The sequence below is a fragment of the Populus euphratica genome, unplaced genomic scaffold (genome assembly GCF_000495115.2).
Source record: "Populus euphratica unplaced genomic scaffold, PopEup_1.0 scaffold105.1, whole genome shotgun sequence".
NCBI lineage: Eukaryota > Viridiplantae > Streptophyta > Magnoliopsida > Malpighiales > Salicaceae > Populus > Populus euphratica.
The window spans coordinates 35,742-54,691 of NW_011499990.1; the positions used below are offsets into that span (position 1 = coordinate 35,742).

At 31.7% G+C, this 18,950-nt stretch overlaps 2 protein-coding genes across 2 annotated transcripts; one reads left to right on the forward strand and one right to left on the reverse strand.

The window, feature by feature from the left end:
• The first annotated feature begins 8,012 nt into the window (after window positions 1-8,012).
• LOC105140296 (sugar transport protein 14-like) lies at window positions 8,013-10,963 on the forward strand. The gene is made up of 4 exons (XM_011047074.1): window positions 8,013-8,345; window positions 9,221-9,543; window positions 9,627-10,256; window positions 10,347-10,963. Exons 1-4 carry the CDS (start codon window positions 8,204-8,206, stop codon window positions 10,800-10,802), a joined length of 1,551 nt encoding a protein of 516 aa, XP_011045376.1. The 5' UTR covers window positions 8,013-8,203; the 3' UTR covers window positions 10,803-10,963.
• Window positions 10,964-11,097: 134 nt separating this feature from the next.
• Window positions 11,098-17,353, reverse strand: LOC105140297 (NAD(P)-binding Rossmann-fold superfamily protein). Its single transcript, XM_011047075.1, has 9 exons — window positions 16,910-17,353; window positions 14,136-14,248; window positions 13,924-13,977; window positions 13,732-13,816; window positions 13,495-13,600; window positions 12,907-12,993; window positions 12,694-12,791; window positions 11,952-12,061; window positions 11,098-11,478 (listed from the first exon to the last, which is right to left on the reverse strand). The coding sequence occupies exons 1-9, from the start codon at window positions 17,289-17,291 to the stop codon at window positions 11,413-11,415; spliced, it is 1,101 nt and encodes a 366-aa protein (XP_011045377.1). The 5' UTR covers window positions 17,292-17,353; the 3' UTR covers window positions 11,098-11,412.
• Between the last annotated feature and the right edge of the window lie 1,597 nt (window positions 17,354-18,950).

Genomic DNA, 18,950 nt, shown 5'->3' on the forward strand with positions numbered 1-18,950 from the left:
TTCTAGAAAAGAATATCATATGATTTATTTCAAGCCCAAACTTGCCTTATGTTGTGTGCAAACTTCAACCATTAAACCCTCAAGGTTTCAATGTCAATCTTAGCCCAAATAATAAGTACATTTGTATACTTATTTGATGCTCAAATTCAGCCCAAAAATCAGCCCCAAATCAGCCCTAAATCAACCCCAAATCAACCTTCAAATCAACCCAAACACAATCCATGATCTTACATGTCCACACAACAAATAACAATTGATTTATTTTGGGCAATCCATTGATCCAAGAAGGTAAGCACATGGATGGAAAGCTGGAGGAGATATTTTAACATTATTTTGGGTCAAAAAGAAGAAGGAGACACCTCATAAATGAGGAAGAAAAACGTGCACCAAAGTAGTTGTAAAGCTGTCTTGATTTGATTTTTCAGAACACCTTTCGGTGTTTTGCACATAACTTTTGACTCAGGTGTCCAAATGAGCTGTTCTTTAATGATCTGGAAAGGTGACAGCATTGCCTATAAATATATCTCTAATAGACTTCTCCGAACAAAGCTTCTAAGAGGGTCGAATTGCTGTCCAAAGTTAGAGTCAGATTTGTGTCCGAATTTTTTCTGAAATTGTATTGTGTTCTTCTTTATAGATTTCGGTTCTTTAGTTTGTAAAACTTATTTTTTCAGTTGGATTCAAGTTCTTTCATGTTTATTGAAGTGTTCTTATATATAATCATGGTTGGCTAAACTCTTTCTTGGATCCAAATCAAGGATAATGGTGATTGAGGTGAGTTCTTTAGGATATGAATGAATCTTAATGTTTATCTTCTTATTTTCTTCATGAATGATTTATTATTGTAAAGAAATTTTAGAAATCATTTAGGTAATGTTATAATCTTGAATTTTTATGCACAAACTTTAGTTTTGGTATAGAGATTGCTTGATTCAATGTCTTACTTAATATGAAAGTACTAGTTCATTCTTAAGCAATAATCAATCTTCATCTTTCTAATCTTCATTGTAATATATTCCGATCTAATATCACCATCGTTGAGATTAGGTTGAGTTATCTTATATATGTTGAAGAAATCACCAATACATCACCATTAAAATTGATTTGGACCAAGACTTACTTTTCTTGTCATTTAAAATCTATTTACATTTTTTTTTTATCTTTGAAAACAAATCCATCAATTATTTTGAACCAAGTTATTGTTAATTTAATTTCTCTTGAGTTTTTTTTTGTTACTTAGCTTAATTTCCAGATCTAGCTCTCTGTGGATATGACCTCGATCTTACCGAGTTAATTGCTACATCGCACACTCGTGCACTTGCGAGTTAAAACAAGCCGATCATAAAAAGCGGTCAAGCATTAAGTTTAAAAGGAAAAGGAGAAAAGAGTCTCTAAGCCCTTGGAAACCAAACAAATGAAACAACGAAAATGCAGTTTCTCTGTAATCAATGGCCGATAGAATATATGAGAGATTAAGCCAGACTTTTAAAATTTTAATAATCAATGGCCGAAATATGACAAATCACAGAAATATTTCTATGGTATTATCCCCTCAATTTCCCAGGTTACAGACCAAAAAAGCCACCGTAAACTCCTTTATAATTCAAACACCAAAGCCCAACTTCATTTCCAACCCTCTAAAAACAGAACTCAATAAAGAATCTCAATACAAACTGAAGAGAAGAGCTCGATTCAAACAAAACCAACCCATTTCTGCTTCCCACAAAAAATACCAGAAAAAAGGGAAGCGAGAAATAAAATAATACCTGGAGAGGAGAAGGGACCAAAAGGGTTCGCCGTTTGGTTTCGTCGAGGGCGAAGTGAATGAACTTCTGGTAAGAAAAGGGACCTGCAGAGGCTTTCAAGACATGACGAGATTTACACTTCTTGCTTGTGCAATTAGGGATGATGCTGTTTGTGATTAAGCTGCTGGTTAGTAACTGAGGTTTTATTAGTGAAGAAGATAAGCAAGAGGTTAGTAAAGAAGAACACAAGTCCATTTAAGTGAAGCTTTCACTGAAACTCTCAACATTACCTCACCGTTTTCTTAAAAAAAAAAAAAAAAATAGTACTTGATACCTGCTGTTCTTTTATTCTTACATGACATGTCCATTCAAGTACTTTTCTACCTTTCTTCCTGCGCATTTTTTAGGCATTGAAATCGATGGTTCCATTCTCTTATGTGTGGTCATATTTTTCAAATCTATCTACCAGGTTCAGAATAAATAGGCATGACTGGTTCGTTGGCCGGTGATATGATGTGTATCTGATCATTTTTTTTATGTGAAAAAATATATTTTGGTTAAAGTAATATTTTTTAATAAATAATTAAATCGTATGAAAATTTAATACAGTTAATTTAATGATTTTAAAAGCAACAGAAAAAAATTAATAAAAAATATAATTTAATTAAAAAATCATTAAAGACAGTATGTTTTAAATTAAATATTAAGATAATAATATATTCAATTGACTCAAGTCAATCTGAATTGACCTTATAAATTCATGATATAAATTATGAAATTATAATAACTTTATATAAAATAAATTAAAATAAATTAAAAATTTAATTTTTAATCAATTTAATATTAAATGATGAAATTAAAAAAAATATTCAATTTAAAAACAAACATAAAAAATGACTGGATTCAACCCAAGTTAACCCACTAAACTCATAAACCGAATCATGAGACTAGAATAACTTTATAAAAAGTAAATAAAAAACTAATCCGAGTCAATTCAGGTTAACATATCAAGTTCATGACTAAGATAATTCTATAAAAAATTGATCAATTTAAAAAAATTAATTTAAAAACAAAACACAATAAAACAACCTAAGTCTACTTGAAATAACTTGTAAACTCTGTAACCAAAGTCATAAGACTATAATAATTGTAAAAAATAAATCAAAACAAATGATAAGATTTAATTTTTAGCCCCCTCAATATTAAAAAGTAAAATTAAAAAAATAAAGAATAAACTAGAGTAAACTAAGTTAATCTATCAAATTCATAATATGAGTTATAAAACTAAGATAACTATATAAAAAGTAAACAGCAATAAATTATGAAACTAATTTTTAATAAATTAAATGTTAAAAGATGAGATTAAAAAAATATAAATTAAAAAAACAAAAAGAAAAATTGCAATATATAATATTTTTATGAGTTGGTAGTTTTTTTGTTAATAATAATAATAATAATAATAATAATAATAATAATAATAATAATTTTAGCATACATGTTAAAAGTGACAAAAACATATTAATTTAATGTTATTATTTTACTTAATTTAGATCGTTAAATTCAAAATAAACTGTTAGATTTAAAGCATCTCAATTTCATGTTTACATAAATCAAATGATTATCAATATACATTTTACTATTCCACTCCTTTTCTAATTATTTTTAATAGTTTTTATCCCTAGATTTTTGGAATCGTGCTGCATGGAGACTTGTACTCCGACGTTCAAAAATCTTTTCTTGGCAAATGGTTTCCCCTCTGCAAGTCTCCATTTTATCTTACAAGTTAAACCTTGATTTCTTTTGATATTTTCAACTGGAAAATCTCATAAACTCTTAATATATTTTCAAAAATAATTTTTAAATTTTTAAAAATTAGGAATTATTTTTATTTGAACATTAAAGATTGCAATAAATATAACATTAGTTGGAATGCTTCCAGATTTTGTCAGGGTCCTTATAAAATCATATCAATTAATCATATGGTTTCCAAAATGATTACATGGTCGAATGTGAAATGCCCAATCTAAACAAAGCTAAAATCACAGTAGTTTTAGTAATTAAATGTTCAAACATCTTGACAACTATATCAAAACTATCATACAATTATTTTTGTTTATTGAATTTTAAATTTTAGAAAAAAAAAACACCTTTTATCCTTGAAATTATTTTCAAATTTATTATGTGTGAAAACCCTCCATGTAAATTCTTGAGAAAGTAGGTTTGCATTTTAGGGTTCATATCATGATTACTAAAAGTAGTTAGGACTGATAAATTACTTCAATGATCTGTCGATGTTGCTTTGATTGGATTGAGTTTTTTTTAAAAATCAAACAAAGTTAGCCCCGTTTGATCTTATTGACCTAATTAGTTAACATAATTCACTTTGACTCTTAAAAAAAATTCTTCAAAATTATATCATTTTATGTTTTTTTGAACATTAAAGTGACATTATCTAAATTGATGTAAATTTGATCATTCAATTCATGACTCGGGTTTTAAGCCAGAGCCAAGGAGCAGGTTCAAACAGTGTAAGGATTGATCTTGATCTCTTCACCAGATCTAAACTCTGGCTGTGAGACCTTGGTAGGAATATTTTAGTGTCTATGTTCATCACCTGTTGCTGCTGTTGCTCAGCCAAGCCATGTCAGGTGGTAAACAGGCATAAAAGAATTTGTTAGAACTGAGAGAAGGGAAGAACACAACTTTCATTATATTTAGATCTCGTTCATGATAAACATACCATCATTAATGCGTTGGACCTGACGGACTGCTGGTAAGGATGATTATCCAACCACAACATAAACCAACTGCTGTGCAGATTTTTCTGTTTATGCTTAGGAAGGTGCTTGCTTTCTAATCTGGATTCCACCGATCTCAGTTAAATGGATATATTACTGGATGTTCTTGTCTTTTTGTCTGATTTCAGAAATCCTCTTGATGCGGAATAATGAATCACAAAAATTAAGACAAGGAAAAAAAAACTTTTAGATAAAGAAGTTAAGAATTAAAAAAGCTAAAAAAATGAAGAATAGAGATTGGAAAAATATATTATTATGTGATTTTTATTCAATTCAATAAAAACTCTCAAAACTTTTTAAAAAATGAGATATAAATATTAAAACATTAGCTAGAACAATCGATGAACACTAAATAAAATATCTAATAATAATTAAATTAAACTCAATAAATAAAACCTGATAAATAAATTCCAACTAAAAATTTATATAAAGTAAACTAAAATATAAGTTAAAATTTAAATTTTTAATGAATTAAACTATTTTTTTATCATCTATAATAATAATACAAGTATATAAACAATATTTTGGCATAGTGTGCCTACCACCTCTCCCCCCTTTAGTCTGTCTAATCGCTCTACATATTCTCAGCCAGCACCACTGTTAAAACATTGCTTGATGTCCTGCTTACAGAGGGCTTATTTCTTGCTGCCTCTCCTTAGATCAAGGCTTAACTAGCTGTTATTGTCATGGAAAGTTTCGCCCTTCAATCTGAGACTTTTAGATGGACTTTTGGGGCCATGGCAGGTTTCCTGCTTCGCCGGCGGTCGAAGTAACATCGCCCTTCAATTTTGATGCGAAAATAATGGCCCCCTCCAAGTTGTAAGCTGACTAGCAGTGGGCCTCTTTGGGAATAGTCAAAATTATCTATCTTATTCTCATTCTCACTAGATAAGCTCCAGTCCAGCCGGCATGATCCTGTGTTGAAAATTTGAACTAGGAAGTCCAAGATTACAGCTGAAAGCTGACTCAGCTGAAATCTTTGAATCCTTTCCTCGTCACTATTTTTTTTTTTTTTTGGATAAATACTAGCCTCAGCACTCATGCAATTTGCTGTGGGGTGGGATTACTTTTTATGTGAAAAATAATGTTTAGATGCTTGTTTAAGAAAAAAAAATGTTTGATTTTGATCATAGACTCCATTAAATTAAATAAATTAATTTTATTTTAATTAGTTAAAAAAACAATAATAGATGGATCCAATTTAAAAAAGATGATTATGATTACCTTTGAGAATTTGTTTTTCAAAAGAATATATATATATAATATATCTCAATTCCTAATCCATTAAATATAAATGAATAAAATTAAATAAAAAAAAGATATAAAAAACTAATCATGGCCAACTAGAGTTAGCATGCTAAACCTGTAATCTTGATAATTAGGGTTTAGCCAACTTGAGATATCCTACTAACCTACGACTCATTTCTTGATATTAGAATAACCCGATAAAAAAACAAAGAGTATTACAAAGCTTCTTTTTAAAGAAAAAACATTGTTAGATTTTTAAACTTGTGACTTGAGTTATTAGACTCGAAGCACCTTATTTGAAATAACCATATAGGTCAATTCTCAATTAATCAAATATTGAAGGATAAGATTGAAATTTTTTTAATTATATAAAAGGATTATAAAAAATATAATTAAAAAATAAGGATCAAAACTAAAATACAAAATATATTTATATTTGACTGAAATGTGAAATTGAAAAGAAAAAAATTATTATAAGGACCCAAAAAGATAAAAAAATAAAGATTAGAATTGATATAAATAATAAAAACAGAATTTTGATTAAAAGGTGAAATTGAAAAGAATAATAACTTTTACAAAAAAATTAAGAAAAAAAATTAAAAATCAAAATAATAAGGACCAAAATGAAAAACATAATACCATCAATTTGGGTTGAAGGATTAAATAAAAAATCAATAAAAATTTTACAAGAAAACCAAGAAGAAAAAATATAAATAAAAGAATAAGGATAAAATTGTAAAAATATAATATTTGGTAAATTGTGATTAAAATATGAAATTGAAAACACATTAAACTTCTACGAAAAAGCCAAGAACAAAAGTTAAAAATCAAAAGAATAAGAACTAAATTTAAAATATCGGCAATAAAAAGAGCCATGTTGTATTTTTTTATGAAGAAGAGAGAAAAAAAAAGAAGAAAGGATTAACGACAACAAATTATATCGTCATCGCCAACATATGCTGTGTCACGAGGAAGATGACACGTTGACTTTTTTAATAACATGATGAAAGGATTTTTTAGACGCATAGAGTATTTGCATGCAACTTTTAAAAAATATGGTTGCATTTCATATGTACCTCCAGTGTTTTTTTTGTTTTTTAATTTATGCAAATACTAAATCATTCATAAACTGATATGATAATAATATAAAAATCTTCATGAAAGATAAAAAAAAATAAAACCATTTGAGTATAGTTTTAATTTATTAACTTTCAATGACAATTTATTTTTATATTTAGTTAAATATAAAATTATTTATTATTATCTTAAATGATAATAATAAAAAGTTTATTTTAAAAATACCAAATTGCCCTTTTAATTCTGATATTGAATTTTTTGCTTTTATAAGAATTTCAGTCTACTCTGTATAATTTTAAAATAGAAAAAAATATACTCGCTCCTAACCAATTTGATAATAACTAGTTTTAAGTTTTTGTTTTTCCACGAGGAAGACAAAAACATCGTAATACTGTACAGATAAATAGAGTCCGCATCTACATCTGCTGCATTTTTCAATCCACGATAAGCTTTTGTTAATGAATGATAGACTAATACTCGGAATTGTTTTATCTGGCCCGCTCCACTGTTCCCTGCCTGTCATTATCGCCATCAAATAACGAATACGGACATGGAAAATGCAGCTAGACATAGTTGGCATCTGTGAAGAAAAATGGACTCTATATTGTAATAAACAACAACTTAACAAAATATATTTGCAAGTGGATGCTGTATAATTTAAATCTGCTACAAACTCCGACATGACAGGTGAGTAAACCTCAATTATAAACCACTAAAATGACATGGATAAGGTTGATGTGATGACTCCAAGAACCAGTAATCCTAGTCAAAGAAAAGAAAAGAAAAAGCTATGAATCCCTTACCCCAGAAAAAGAAAATGCCGTCATCTAAGGAACAAATTGGCAATCCGTCCTTGTCCATGTATAGGAGTTCCCATGGTTTAAAGTTCTATTCCACTTCACCGTCACTCATCTCATCTTTGATCTTTTGCAATCGTCTGGGAAAACTTTACAATCTCACCAACAGAATTATATTAAAAAATACATCCCCTCTTGGTATATGTATATATACGTTGTTAGATAGTCATATCAATAATAATAAAATAATAATCTAAGTTATCAACAGTTCATGAAAGTTTTTGTTCTTGTTCCATAGACGTAAAAAACAAAAGTAATTTTTTTTTAGGAATCAAACAAAGCTTATTAGATATATTTGAATTTGATTATTTATAGAATATTGAATATTCATGCAAGCACCTCAGCGGTTGACTTTCAAAAACAGAAAAAGATTTTCTCTTTATAACTCTACTCTCCTTCCAATTCTAGTTAGTGTCCTCTCATGTTCTGATAGGAAACTTTTGAAGAGAGGGAGAGGGAGAACAGTAGAGAGAACGCGATGGCAGGAGGGGCGTTTGCTGATGGAGCAACCCTAAAGAGGGCTCATCTCTACGAGTATAAAACCACTGGTTATTTTATCTTTTCTTGCCTTGTTGCAGCAATGGGAGGATCCCTTTTTGGGTATGATCTTGGTGTATCCGGTTAGTATCTCTTTCACTTCTTGTGTTTCTTGATCAGTCTTTAAAGCTTTAGCCTTCTCTTTTATGTATATGGATCGTGGGTACAAAATATATGTCTTCATTTATCAGGTCATTAAGTTTCTTTCCAAACATTAGTTAATTAGATGCCTTTCTCTTATGAAAACATGAGCAACTACAGTATAGAATATAATGAAATTGGTAGTGGTCTTGGCTTATGGATTTATCATCATCTGTACAGTAATTAGTAAGAGCAATGAAGAACCAAAAAGCTAAACAATTTGGAGACAAGTTGGTTTATAGGCATGGCACACATCTACATCGCTTACCAGTGCCAATCACTTGCGACTTTTGTGAAGAGCACCACAAAAGAGCCCCATCATTTGTTCTTTCTTTTCTTTGCTTCTCTTTTCAATCTGATAATTGCAAGGGAATTGAAATAGGCAAAATGTTTTCCGGAGAAAACTGTTATGGCAGATTATAAATACATGTACATGTATGGTGTCAAGACTTTTCTGGTTAAACGAAATTGTGCATGCAGACTGATGAAACAGAAACTTTATTGATGTTATTAGTACATGTATTTTTCATTTTGATTAGAATATTTGCACGATATCCTCTCTCAAGATCATAGAAATTAATATCTAGAGATCAGAATATAGGTAGGACCCCAGCTTCACTCTGTTTTGTTGTATATAAAAAACTAAGAACAGGTTTTTTTTTGTAGGTAACTTTTAACAAACCGTTCACAGTTCAAAGTAGATTTAATATACTGATATGGAATGTTTGCATTGCACATCGGTTCATGTTCAAGCAAAACCCACTTTACACTCGTTGCAAAAGAAGACTATAGCTTAACATGAAAATGGTTGTTTCAGGAGGAGTGACTTCCATGGATGATTTCTTAAAGAAATTCTTTCCACAAGTGTATAGAAGGAAGCAGCAGCATCTCCATGAGACCGATTACTGCAAATATGACAACCAGATACTTACACTATTTACATCTTCATTGTACTTTGGGGCCCTTATTTTCACATTTGCAGCATCCCACTTGACCAGAAGTAAAGGCCGGAAAGCAAGCATAATTTGTGGAGCATTAAGCTTCTTTTTTGGAGCTATTATCAATGCATTTGCAATGAATGTTGCAATGCTGATAATAGGACGATTGCTTCTTGGGGTAGGCATTGGATTCAGCAACCAGGTATGCTTAATGCTCTCTAAGCCAAAAAAGTAATATAGCATGCCTCTTAATTTTCTTACGGCATTTTTGTTCTAATGGTACAGGCAGTTCCCTTGTATCTGTCAGAAATGGCTCCTGCAAAAACCCGTGGCCGATATAATCAGCTGTTTCAATTAACAACCTGCCTGGGGATCCTTGTGGCAAACCTTGTAAATTACGGAACTGAAAAAATCCATCCATGGGGTTGGAGGCTATCTCTTGGTTCAGCTACAATCCCTGCAATTTTAATGGGTTTAGGTGCTCTTTTCCTTCCGGAGACTCCCAACAGCCTTGTAGAACAAGGAAAATTAGAAGAAGGCAGAAAAGTATTGGAGAAAGTTAGAGGTACAACTAACGTCGATGCTGAGTTTGCTGATCTTATTGATGCAAGTAACGAAGCAAAAGCCATAAAGCACCCTTTCAGGAATCTTCTTACACGGAAGAATCGCCCACAATTGATAATAGGCGCTCTGGGAATCCCAATGTTTCAGCAACTCACTGGAATGAATTCTATACTCTTCTATGCTCCTGTCTTCTTCCAAAGCTTGGGTTTTGGGTCAGGAACTTCTCTTTATTCATCTGTCATTACTAGTGGTGCACTTGTTGTCGGCGCCCTCACGTCAATGGCATTAGTAGACAAATATGGCAGAAGAACTTTCTTTATTGAAGCTAGTATTGAAATGTTCTGCTACATGGTAATTAGAGTAACCGAACAAGCCAAGCCTCAATCAATTCTTTAGCATTTCTCTACGGCTTTTATAATAAATCAATGGTTTGATCTGCAGGTGGCTTTGGCTATAACTTTGGCCCTGAAGTTTGGACAAGGAGTAACTCTCCCGAAAGCAATCAGCGTGTTCCTAGTCATTATCATTTGCTTGTTTTGCTTTGCTTATGGAAGGTCTTGGGGTCCTCTAGGGTGGTTAGTCCCAAGCGAGCTCTTTCCACTGGAGACAAGGTCAGCTGGCCAAAGCATTGTTGTCTGTGTCAACATGATCTTCACAGCTTTGATAGCACAATGCTTTCTCGTGTCTCTCTGCCATCTTCGTTATGGGATCTTTTTGATATTTGCCGGCTTGGTCGCTTTCATGGGCAGCTTCATCTTCTTTCTCCTTCCAGAAACAAAGCAAGTTCCAATAGAGGAGATATATCTTCTCTTCCAGAACCATTGGTTCTGGAAGAAAATAGTAGGGGATGGAACTAATGATGATGGATTAGATGGGAAGAAGGGACAACCAAATTAGAACAAATCTCCAGATTCGGGGAAAACTTCTCCTTTTCAAGTTCATTGTTTAATTTTCCTTTAGATTACATTTCTGTAGATAATGTTTGTCTTTGGTTACGCATTTCAATGGATAAATATACATTAAATCCTGGCAATACTTTTTTTGCCAAGCATTTCCTCTCTCTGTTTATTTTTTTTGGTGGAATCAAGTTATTTAAAAAATTGAATATTCCTATGACTAATATCCAAGGAAGGGTTGTTTCCATTACTTCTGAATCGAAAGCCAACACTCAAAAAGAACCACACCAGAGAAAGGAAGAAAAGAAGAGACCTCTCGAACTTGTCTCTTGTATCCATAGAGATTCCTCTTTCTTAGACCATGACTCTTGCATAATAACAACATAGATATTTCCCCAGTTGTAAAAAAAATGACCCCCCCCCCCCCTTTTAGCTTTTCATCAACATTAACTACAAAGCAGTGATGCAATCTTCTATGTTCCCAGGATTGTGCATATGTCTTTAATTGTTAAAACAAAGAAGAATACTATACAAGCTCTGAAAGTCATCAGATTCAACTGGACAGGGTATATAGTTTGTATACTTCTCTCCACATTTCTCATCGAAGGACATCATTGTGATTGAGGATTTTTGAATAGCTCTTTCCACTTTCGCGGATCACATCCAGGACCTTCTCCCTGCACAAGCAATAACTTCGGTTCAATAATGAAGCAATTCCTCAAATCACATGTCCACAAGAGATAGTTCTAAAGATAACCAGACAACAATGTGGCAACACGGATGATTTGTAAAGGACTGCAGGAATACACACAAATGGAGCGGAAACAAATTATACCTTGTCAAAATTTAGTGATTGAATGATATCACAGACTAAGTGATTTAGTTGTCAAAGGTGGTGAACGTGCCTTCATACATTCACCACACAGGAGTAAAGTCACATCACTTGCCATATGGTAGGAGGAAAAAAAAAGGGTCCTTGAAGCCATAATGTGTAACAATAAAACAGGCCGGAATGCATCTTATCAACATCATAAATCGACAGCAGGTTCTATGGGCACCTAAAAGGGGAAACAATTTGGACTGAAACTTTTTTCAACCATTTACTCTATTGTTCCACAGAAGTGACGGAGTAATTTCTTTACAAACATACCTCAACTGAGTTGATTTCATAAATTTCACCTTCCGTAAATTCTATGTCCAATGCCTGAATGCAAGCTTCAGCTACCACAATTCTGCTAACTTCTCCAACAAGCTTATCCCCTGCAAACCCAGATCAAAATTCAATAAAAATAAGAATCATGTGAAAGAGAGGGGGATATCAGAACTGTTGGATGCAAACAAGGCATACAAAACATAAGAAGTGCTGCCAGTTTCAGCAATGGAAAGATTGACATAATTGTATCCCAAAAGATCTTGTTACAAAAGGATTCTGTTATCATCTAATTCATGATGAAGCTTGAGAAAACCAAGGCACCAGCATTCTTCAAAAAGTACCAAAATGGTATGATGAGAAAAGAATGGATTTTATCATTGGGCAATGGACACGAAAAAACACTAGAGAAATAACCCAACAAGATAGTTTTGATGCATATCAGCCAGTATCATTATCAAGCATTAAACTCGTATAAAAAATTATTTTATTATATTCAGTTGATCCTAAGGAATGTAGGTTCATGATAGAGTCGTCGTTGCAAAAAGATGTAGCATTAAATTCCGAGGTGCACACTTCAGATCCCAAATGAACAATGAAAAGAAAATCCCAAGATAGCAATAACAATGAACACCACAATCCCCCTCCTGGTAGCACCTTATTCACCAGAAAGTAAAACATGTGCGTCAATGACCATTGGATTATAGAATCACCATCTTAAAAATACAACAAGATTGTGTACCTTGACCAATGACAACTGCCCGCCTTTTCCCAGAAGTAGCTTTGAGCAAGGTATTTAGATCATATGATGTGTAAGGTCCATCTGTTAATCTAGCAGGTCTGAAAACATACAAGTAAGAACATAAAGGCTTGCGCTGCAAATTAAAATTATTCTGCAGTTCCTAAAATAAATCTCTAAGTTTCCAACATCAAGCGGGGGTAAAGATTTCCTAACCTGATTATAGTAAATGGAAGACCAGATTTGAGAACAAAATCTTCCCCCATTTTCTTATACTTGAGAACGCCAAAAAGATTCATAATGCTGCGAGGAGACAATATGAAACAAATGAATTTAATCCAAGACAAAACATGGTAGCAGATGTTTCATTTGTTCTGTTAGAAAAAAGAAGCTCAGGGATTCATATCCACTTTAAGCAGCATTTCAAATATTTCCAGTGACTGAAGAAAAGATGAATCCTTACATTTATTCAAATATGCTAGCCTATACAGGCTCCCAAGACATTGCAAGGTTAGAAACAAAGGGCTGGTCTAGAAGCCAAATTAAAGTGTAAATCTCTCACTCTAATGAATGTGTGCCAACCCAACCACCCAGATAGGCTTGACTTTATATGAAGTGAGCTTCAATTAGCCAAATAACTTGAAACTATTGTTAAACTGTTCCTGCTACAATTAAGTATTTCTAGATGGATAATCAGAAAGGACGTTACTACTTCGTTTGTTGCTTAATGTAATCAACTCTTTGATTTATTGCTTTCAAACACAGTCAAGCTATAGGCCCGCTGCAAATACAACTCATTCTCACCTCCATGGTATTTCGTTGAATTTGGTTACACCAACTGATGAAACAAGAACAATTCTTTTCAGTGTTGAGGGCAACGCAGAAACAAGATTCCTGACACCCTCCCAATCTTCAGAAAAAACAACACCGTCAATGTGGGCATAAACTTCTATCAGGTAGAGCGTGTTTGTGTATGTATTTCCATGAGTTGAAGAGACAAGAAAGTTGAACACTTTGAACATAACATGCAGAGCTTCTGACCTGTTCTTTCTGGTGTGTTATCTCCATCCCATCGCCTTGAAGGAAAAGCTGTTGTCCCAGTGCAGCAGATCACATGCGTGACTCCCTGCAATATATATTTTTGAAACTTTAATAACTAGATTGTAAACTAGCCTAGTATTTTTGGCATCCTCCAGAAATATGAGAAAAATATATAGGTAGAGGAACACAAACCTCAAACAAAGATGGATATAGATCCTCTGGGTTCCGAGTGTCTCCTTTATATACCTAGAAAGTTTTAACAGCTCTTTATGATCAAGTTTTACATCCTGAGGAAAGAAAACAAGTTTGAAGCGAGGAATTTGTGTGCACCAGAATGCTAACGAACATGGTATGAGGTGGTAATGATCAGGAAAGAAGGATCAGTCAGCAGATAAAATAGGCACCTGCATTTTCTCCTCATCTTGCTTGCCAAACAGTGCTACTGCTTTCTCCGGATCTCGCAGTAACAAACGTGATTTAATATTCCGGTTTAGCAATGCTGCCACTACAAGCTGCCCTGAAAAGGGAGCAAAATGCTAAAATTTAATGTAGTAGAGAAAACTTTAGGTAGCATTTAGTAACTGTGGGTCATTAAAAAACAAATACAGAAGAAACGGAGACATAATGTGTCTCTCAGATAAATTTTTTAGTAAATTTATATACTTTCAAAACATGAAGACATATCTCATTATCTTTTTCTTTTCTATCCTAAGACAGTAACCAAACACAAACTTAATAAACTATCTCACAGTAAAATGTAAACAAAGAATCGGTCACAAGAACTGCATTATTGATAATTCGGAGTTTAACAGGAACTAAGATGCTCCTGCCATGATAAAAGATAGGGAAATGCGTAACCATGATAAAAGATAGGGAAATGCGTAGCAGTTATGTTGTTCCCTGTTCTTGAAGTAGTAAGTGGACTTGAAATCCAGTCATTCTCCCTCCCCCAGCTTTATAGTTACTTACGCCCTGCAATGTGCTTTCACAAGTTCCAAATGTGACCCATGTTTTTACCTGTTTATTTCATCATATAATGTTCGAAGGCTTGGCCACAACCATGCATTTGCAAAAGCACCAATTAACTAGTAGGTTAAATTCCTCTGAAAAATGCACAACAAAATCCCTCACAAATTCAATCCCTGTGCTAAAACTTGCATGTTAAGATAGTGTCCTGCAGACAACAGATACCCTTCATGAAAAACATGATTTTTTTATCAACGCAAGTGGAAGGAAAGTATAGGATATAAAATAAAGGAAGTTTAATTTTAAGTTTGGGAGCTAAAATGAGGAGGGGAAAGGAGGAAGTGGAGGAAACTGGGAGTAGGTCAGGTTCCAGATTTCCTTTTGTGTGACCAAAAATTTCATCTCACTTGCGGGAGGAAACCAAAATACAGAAATGCAAAATCTTGCTTCAAAATTTGTAACACAAGTCAACAGATATAACAAAGCCGTGCAATAAATTAATGATATACGGTAAAAGATACAATTTATAACTTTGCCCTGTCTTTTCAATTCATGCAACAAAACAAGAGAAATTTAATTAATGAGGAAGTTCAGTTTCACTTCCTTTTCTTTTCCTCCCAATTCTATGACTGATTGATATCTTTTTAGCAGAAGCATTATCACTAATAGCTAGCAACAACTAGTCAATCAACCACGAGCATCAATCATTTCAAGAAATTACAAAATGTTAGTTGATGTATTTTCAATTTCAATTTTAATTTTTTAGCCTAATACCATATCAAAAGAGATGAAATATAGAGTGATGACTCAATATATTTAGACTTGACATAATATCAGACCAGATAAAATGAGTCTAACTTGCTTTTAGACCCAACATCTTTAAATTCAGCTACGTGCTAAGCCCAAATGAACATAGGTCTGGCAAGCTATAGAACCAACATTCTTGGATTCAACTATGTGTTGAACCCAAGTGAACATGGGTTTGACGAGATGTCGGACCCAACATCTTTAGATTTAGCTACGCACTTAGTCCAAGTGAACATGGGTCTGACAAGCTGCCAAACGCATTGCTCATGGACTTAGCATCGTACCAAGTCCAAGTAGGTATAAGCATGACAATCATTAGAGGCCTCATGTTGGCTCAAAAGGCTTCTTTTGTTTATTCTTATGATTTTTAACGTAAAATATAATAATCAATAATATTCTTATGATTTTTAACGTAAAATATAAAAATCAATAATACTCATATCTGAACACTTTCTACATGTATAAAAGTCTTCTAAGAGTCTATTGTATTCCTATCAATATTACTATTGTATAAAAGATATTTGTCTCATTAATGTTGTGTAAATGATATTTATTTATCGTTAATGTTGTGTAATAGATATTATCATCTTTTAATACTATCAGGAAAAAAAATGACATTTTAAACCTTTTTATTCAAACAACATGACAAGGTTCAGGGTTATAAATACTCCTTGAATCAACCAATTAAAGTGTTTATAATTTTTCTCTTTTAAGTATTTATACTTTAATTCTCAAAATATTTACCATACAAAAACATAAACAACACTCTTGTTTTTGAAATTTAAATTTCATTTTCTCATTTATTGCAATCTCTTATTAAACAATCACTAATTTTATTCTAAATCTCACTAAAAAACTGTTTTGCAGGTTTTGATCTATCTATCACCAATTATCATCTGCTTTCCAAGCTTTAGTGAAGAAAAAATTGAAATAAAAATGTGATTAAAATTGACATGAACATGTGATTAATCAACATCAAATATCTTTATTATTGAGATTTTAGAACATCATTATTAGTGTACTATAACAACTAGGTTTACTCACACCCCACGATCTAAAAATACGATTAACTTCATTATCTAAAAGTCTCTAAATCTAAAAAAAAAAAAAACTGTTTTTGCAGGTTTTTAGCTTTTTATCATTAATCATATGCTCTCCAAGCTTTAGAGAAGAAAAACATGACATGAAAATATGATTAAAATTCACATGAACGTGTAATTAATCAACATCAAATATCTTAATTATGAACATCATTATTAGTGTACTATAACAACTAGGTTTACTCACACCCCACGATCTAAAGACAATACCACAAATTGTTAATTCATAAATAACAGTACCATTAGACCACAAATTGTTTGCGCGTGAACATCATTATCAGTTGCAGGGTATTATAAGGGCGTACCAACACCACCAGAGCCACCAACGACGAGAACAAGCTTGGAGGAGGAAGGAGGGGTGCTTTCAGAGTCAAGGGTAGCCTCTGAATTTGGTGACTGATCAATCACTTCTTCTTTCACCGCGTGAGCAACTAATGGTGATGTCATCCTTCTTCTAGAGCTAGCAAAGCACTTAAAAGAGCCATCCTCGGAAGAGGTATTGAGAGGTAGAAGAGGAAAGGGATGGATTCTTTGAGGGTGGTTTGGGAATTTTCCAAGTGTAAGTGGAAAGTCAGTGATGGCGGTGAAGGAGAGGTTGGAAGCCATGAAGAAAGAAGTGGCAGAGCTCGCAGGAAAACTGAAAACGGTTGGATTTCGTGATGGTTGTGTTCCCAGCAGAGACTTCATTTACAAGAATGTCCTCCTGTGTTCTGTGTTGTTTAAAATGTCAAATAAAAAAAAGCCTTAAAGCTCCTCCTTAACCTCAGAAGGCCACCTGCAGGTGTATGGATTGCAATAAATTGAGTCCTTCGAATATTTATTCAGTTTTCTTCTTAACCCACGTTTATTTTCTTAAAAATAATTTTTTTAATATTTAACAATGTAATAAAAAATAAATTGAAAAATATTTTTTAATATTAATTATATTATAAAAAATAAGTTAGAAAATAACTTATTAATATTTTATTTTTCTCAAGTGTAATAAATAACAAGAAATAAATTTTATAAGTTAAAAAGTTGAATGAAAATAAAATTAAAAAAATATAATTTTATAAATTATCTCAAATAAAATAAATGATAATAAAAATAATAGGTAAACAAACACAGAAAAATTTATAAAGTGGTTTCTCGAAAATCATTTTCCAGAAAACAAACACAACTTTAGTGTTGTTTAGATTTTAATGAGAGAAAAAAAAAAAGAAACTTTTAGCAATTTTAAGGGAAAAAATAGAAAAGAAAAGAAGAGAGTAAGCCTAAAAAATTACACCAATCATGTAAAAAAATCTTAATTTTATCTTCTTCTTTTTTCACAATTGATTTATTTTAAACCTAAATTATAGTCAAATTGCATATAGTTAAAGGGGGAATATTGAATTGAAAGACAGATGATTTAAATAACAAAAGCAAGTAAAATAGGTGGTAAGCCTACAATTTATTTAATCAATTTCTACAATTTTTTAAAAATAAATTTTGATATCAAATTTTATTTTTATTTTTTGGATGGAGGAGAGAGAAAGAATCATTCAGTTCTAGCTTAAAAATAAAATGTTGTCTTTAGAAAAATATAGGACCATTGAGTTCCAACTTAAAAATAAATTTTTTTTTTTAGAAAAATATTTAGTTACCAAAATAGTTGGTTTTAGTGTCAAAATATTCTAAAAGATTAAGAAGATTAACATTAGGTTTTTTTCATTAAAAACACTTAAAAAAATATATCTATTCTCAGGAAGGTTTTTTATTTAGGATTGGTTTCATGTTTCAGGATTATTATTTTTTTTTGTGTTTTTTTGGAGGCAATGAATTAATTAACAAGGTTTTTAGGGCATTTTCCAAGTGTTTTGAGTCAAAAATATATTTTTCAGTACAAAACTCTATTTTTCCAAGCACACAAGCTACTAAATTCTGAAATTTTAAATGATATATCATCCATCTCCATTAAACTAAAAAAAAAATAAAGGCTAGGACAAACATTTTCTTAAGTGGGCCACGTACCAGGCCTAACCCAGTAGGCTCAACTATGCCTAGTATTTTTGTTCTTTTTTTTAAATTTTTTATGTTATTTGTTTTTTTATATGTTTTTTTAAACTAATTTTTAATTTATTTTTTAATTAATATCCCTTCTCTATGAATTGTTTTTGGTTTTTTAGCCTTGGTTGAATAACAATTAATTTTTTAATTATATTAGGAGTATTTTTTTTATATATAAATTAGTATGATTCGTTTGTAATTTGTTTTGAATTTTATATAGATTAAATATATTTTTATAGTATTTTTAATATATACAACTTTGCATAATATTTTTTTATTTAATAATTTTTATGTGGATGTGAATCTTTATTACAAATT

Bases quoted from the DNA above. Each gene is read 5' to 3' on its own strand.
- LOC105140296 (XM_011047074.1), top strand. From the start codon at position 8,204: ATGGCAGGAGGGGCGTTTGCTGATGGAGCAACCCTAAAGAGGGCTCAT. The intron at 9,544-9,626 runs GTATGCTTAATG...CTAATGGTACAG, and splicing joins GCATTGGATTCAGCAACCAG to GCAGTTCCCTTGTATCTGTC. The intron at 10,257-10,346 runs GTAATTAGAGTA...TTTGATCTGCAG, and splicing joins TTGAAATGTTCTGCTACATG to GTGGCTTTGGCTATAACTTT.
- LOC105140297 (XM_011047075.1), bottom strand. From the start codon at position 17,291: ATGAAGTCTCTGCTGGGAACACAACCATCACGAAATCCAACCGTTTTC. The intron at 13,817-13,923 runs GTTTGTGTTCCT...TATATATTGCAG, and splicing joins TATATCCATCTTTGTTTGAG to GGAGTCACGCATGTGATCTG. The intron at 11,479-11,951 runs GTATGTTTGTAA...TTGCTTGTGCAG, and splicing joins ATGAAATCAACTCAGTTGAG to GGAGAAGGTCCTGGATGTGA.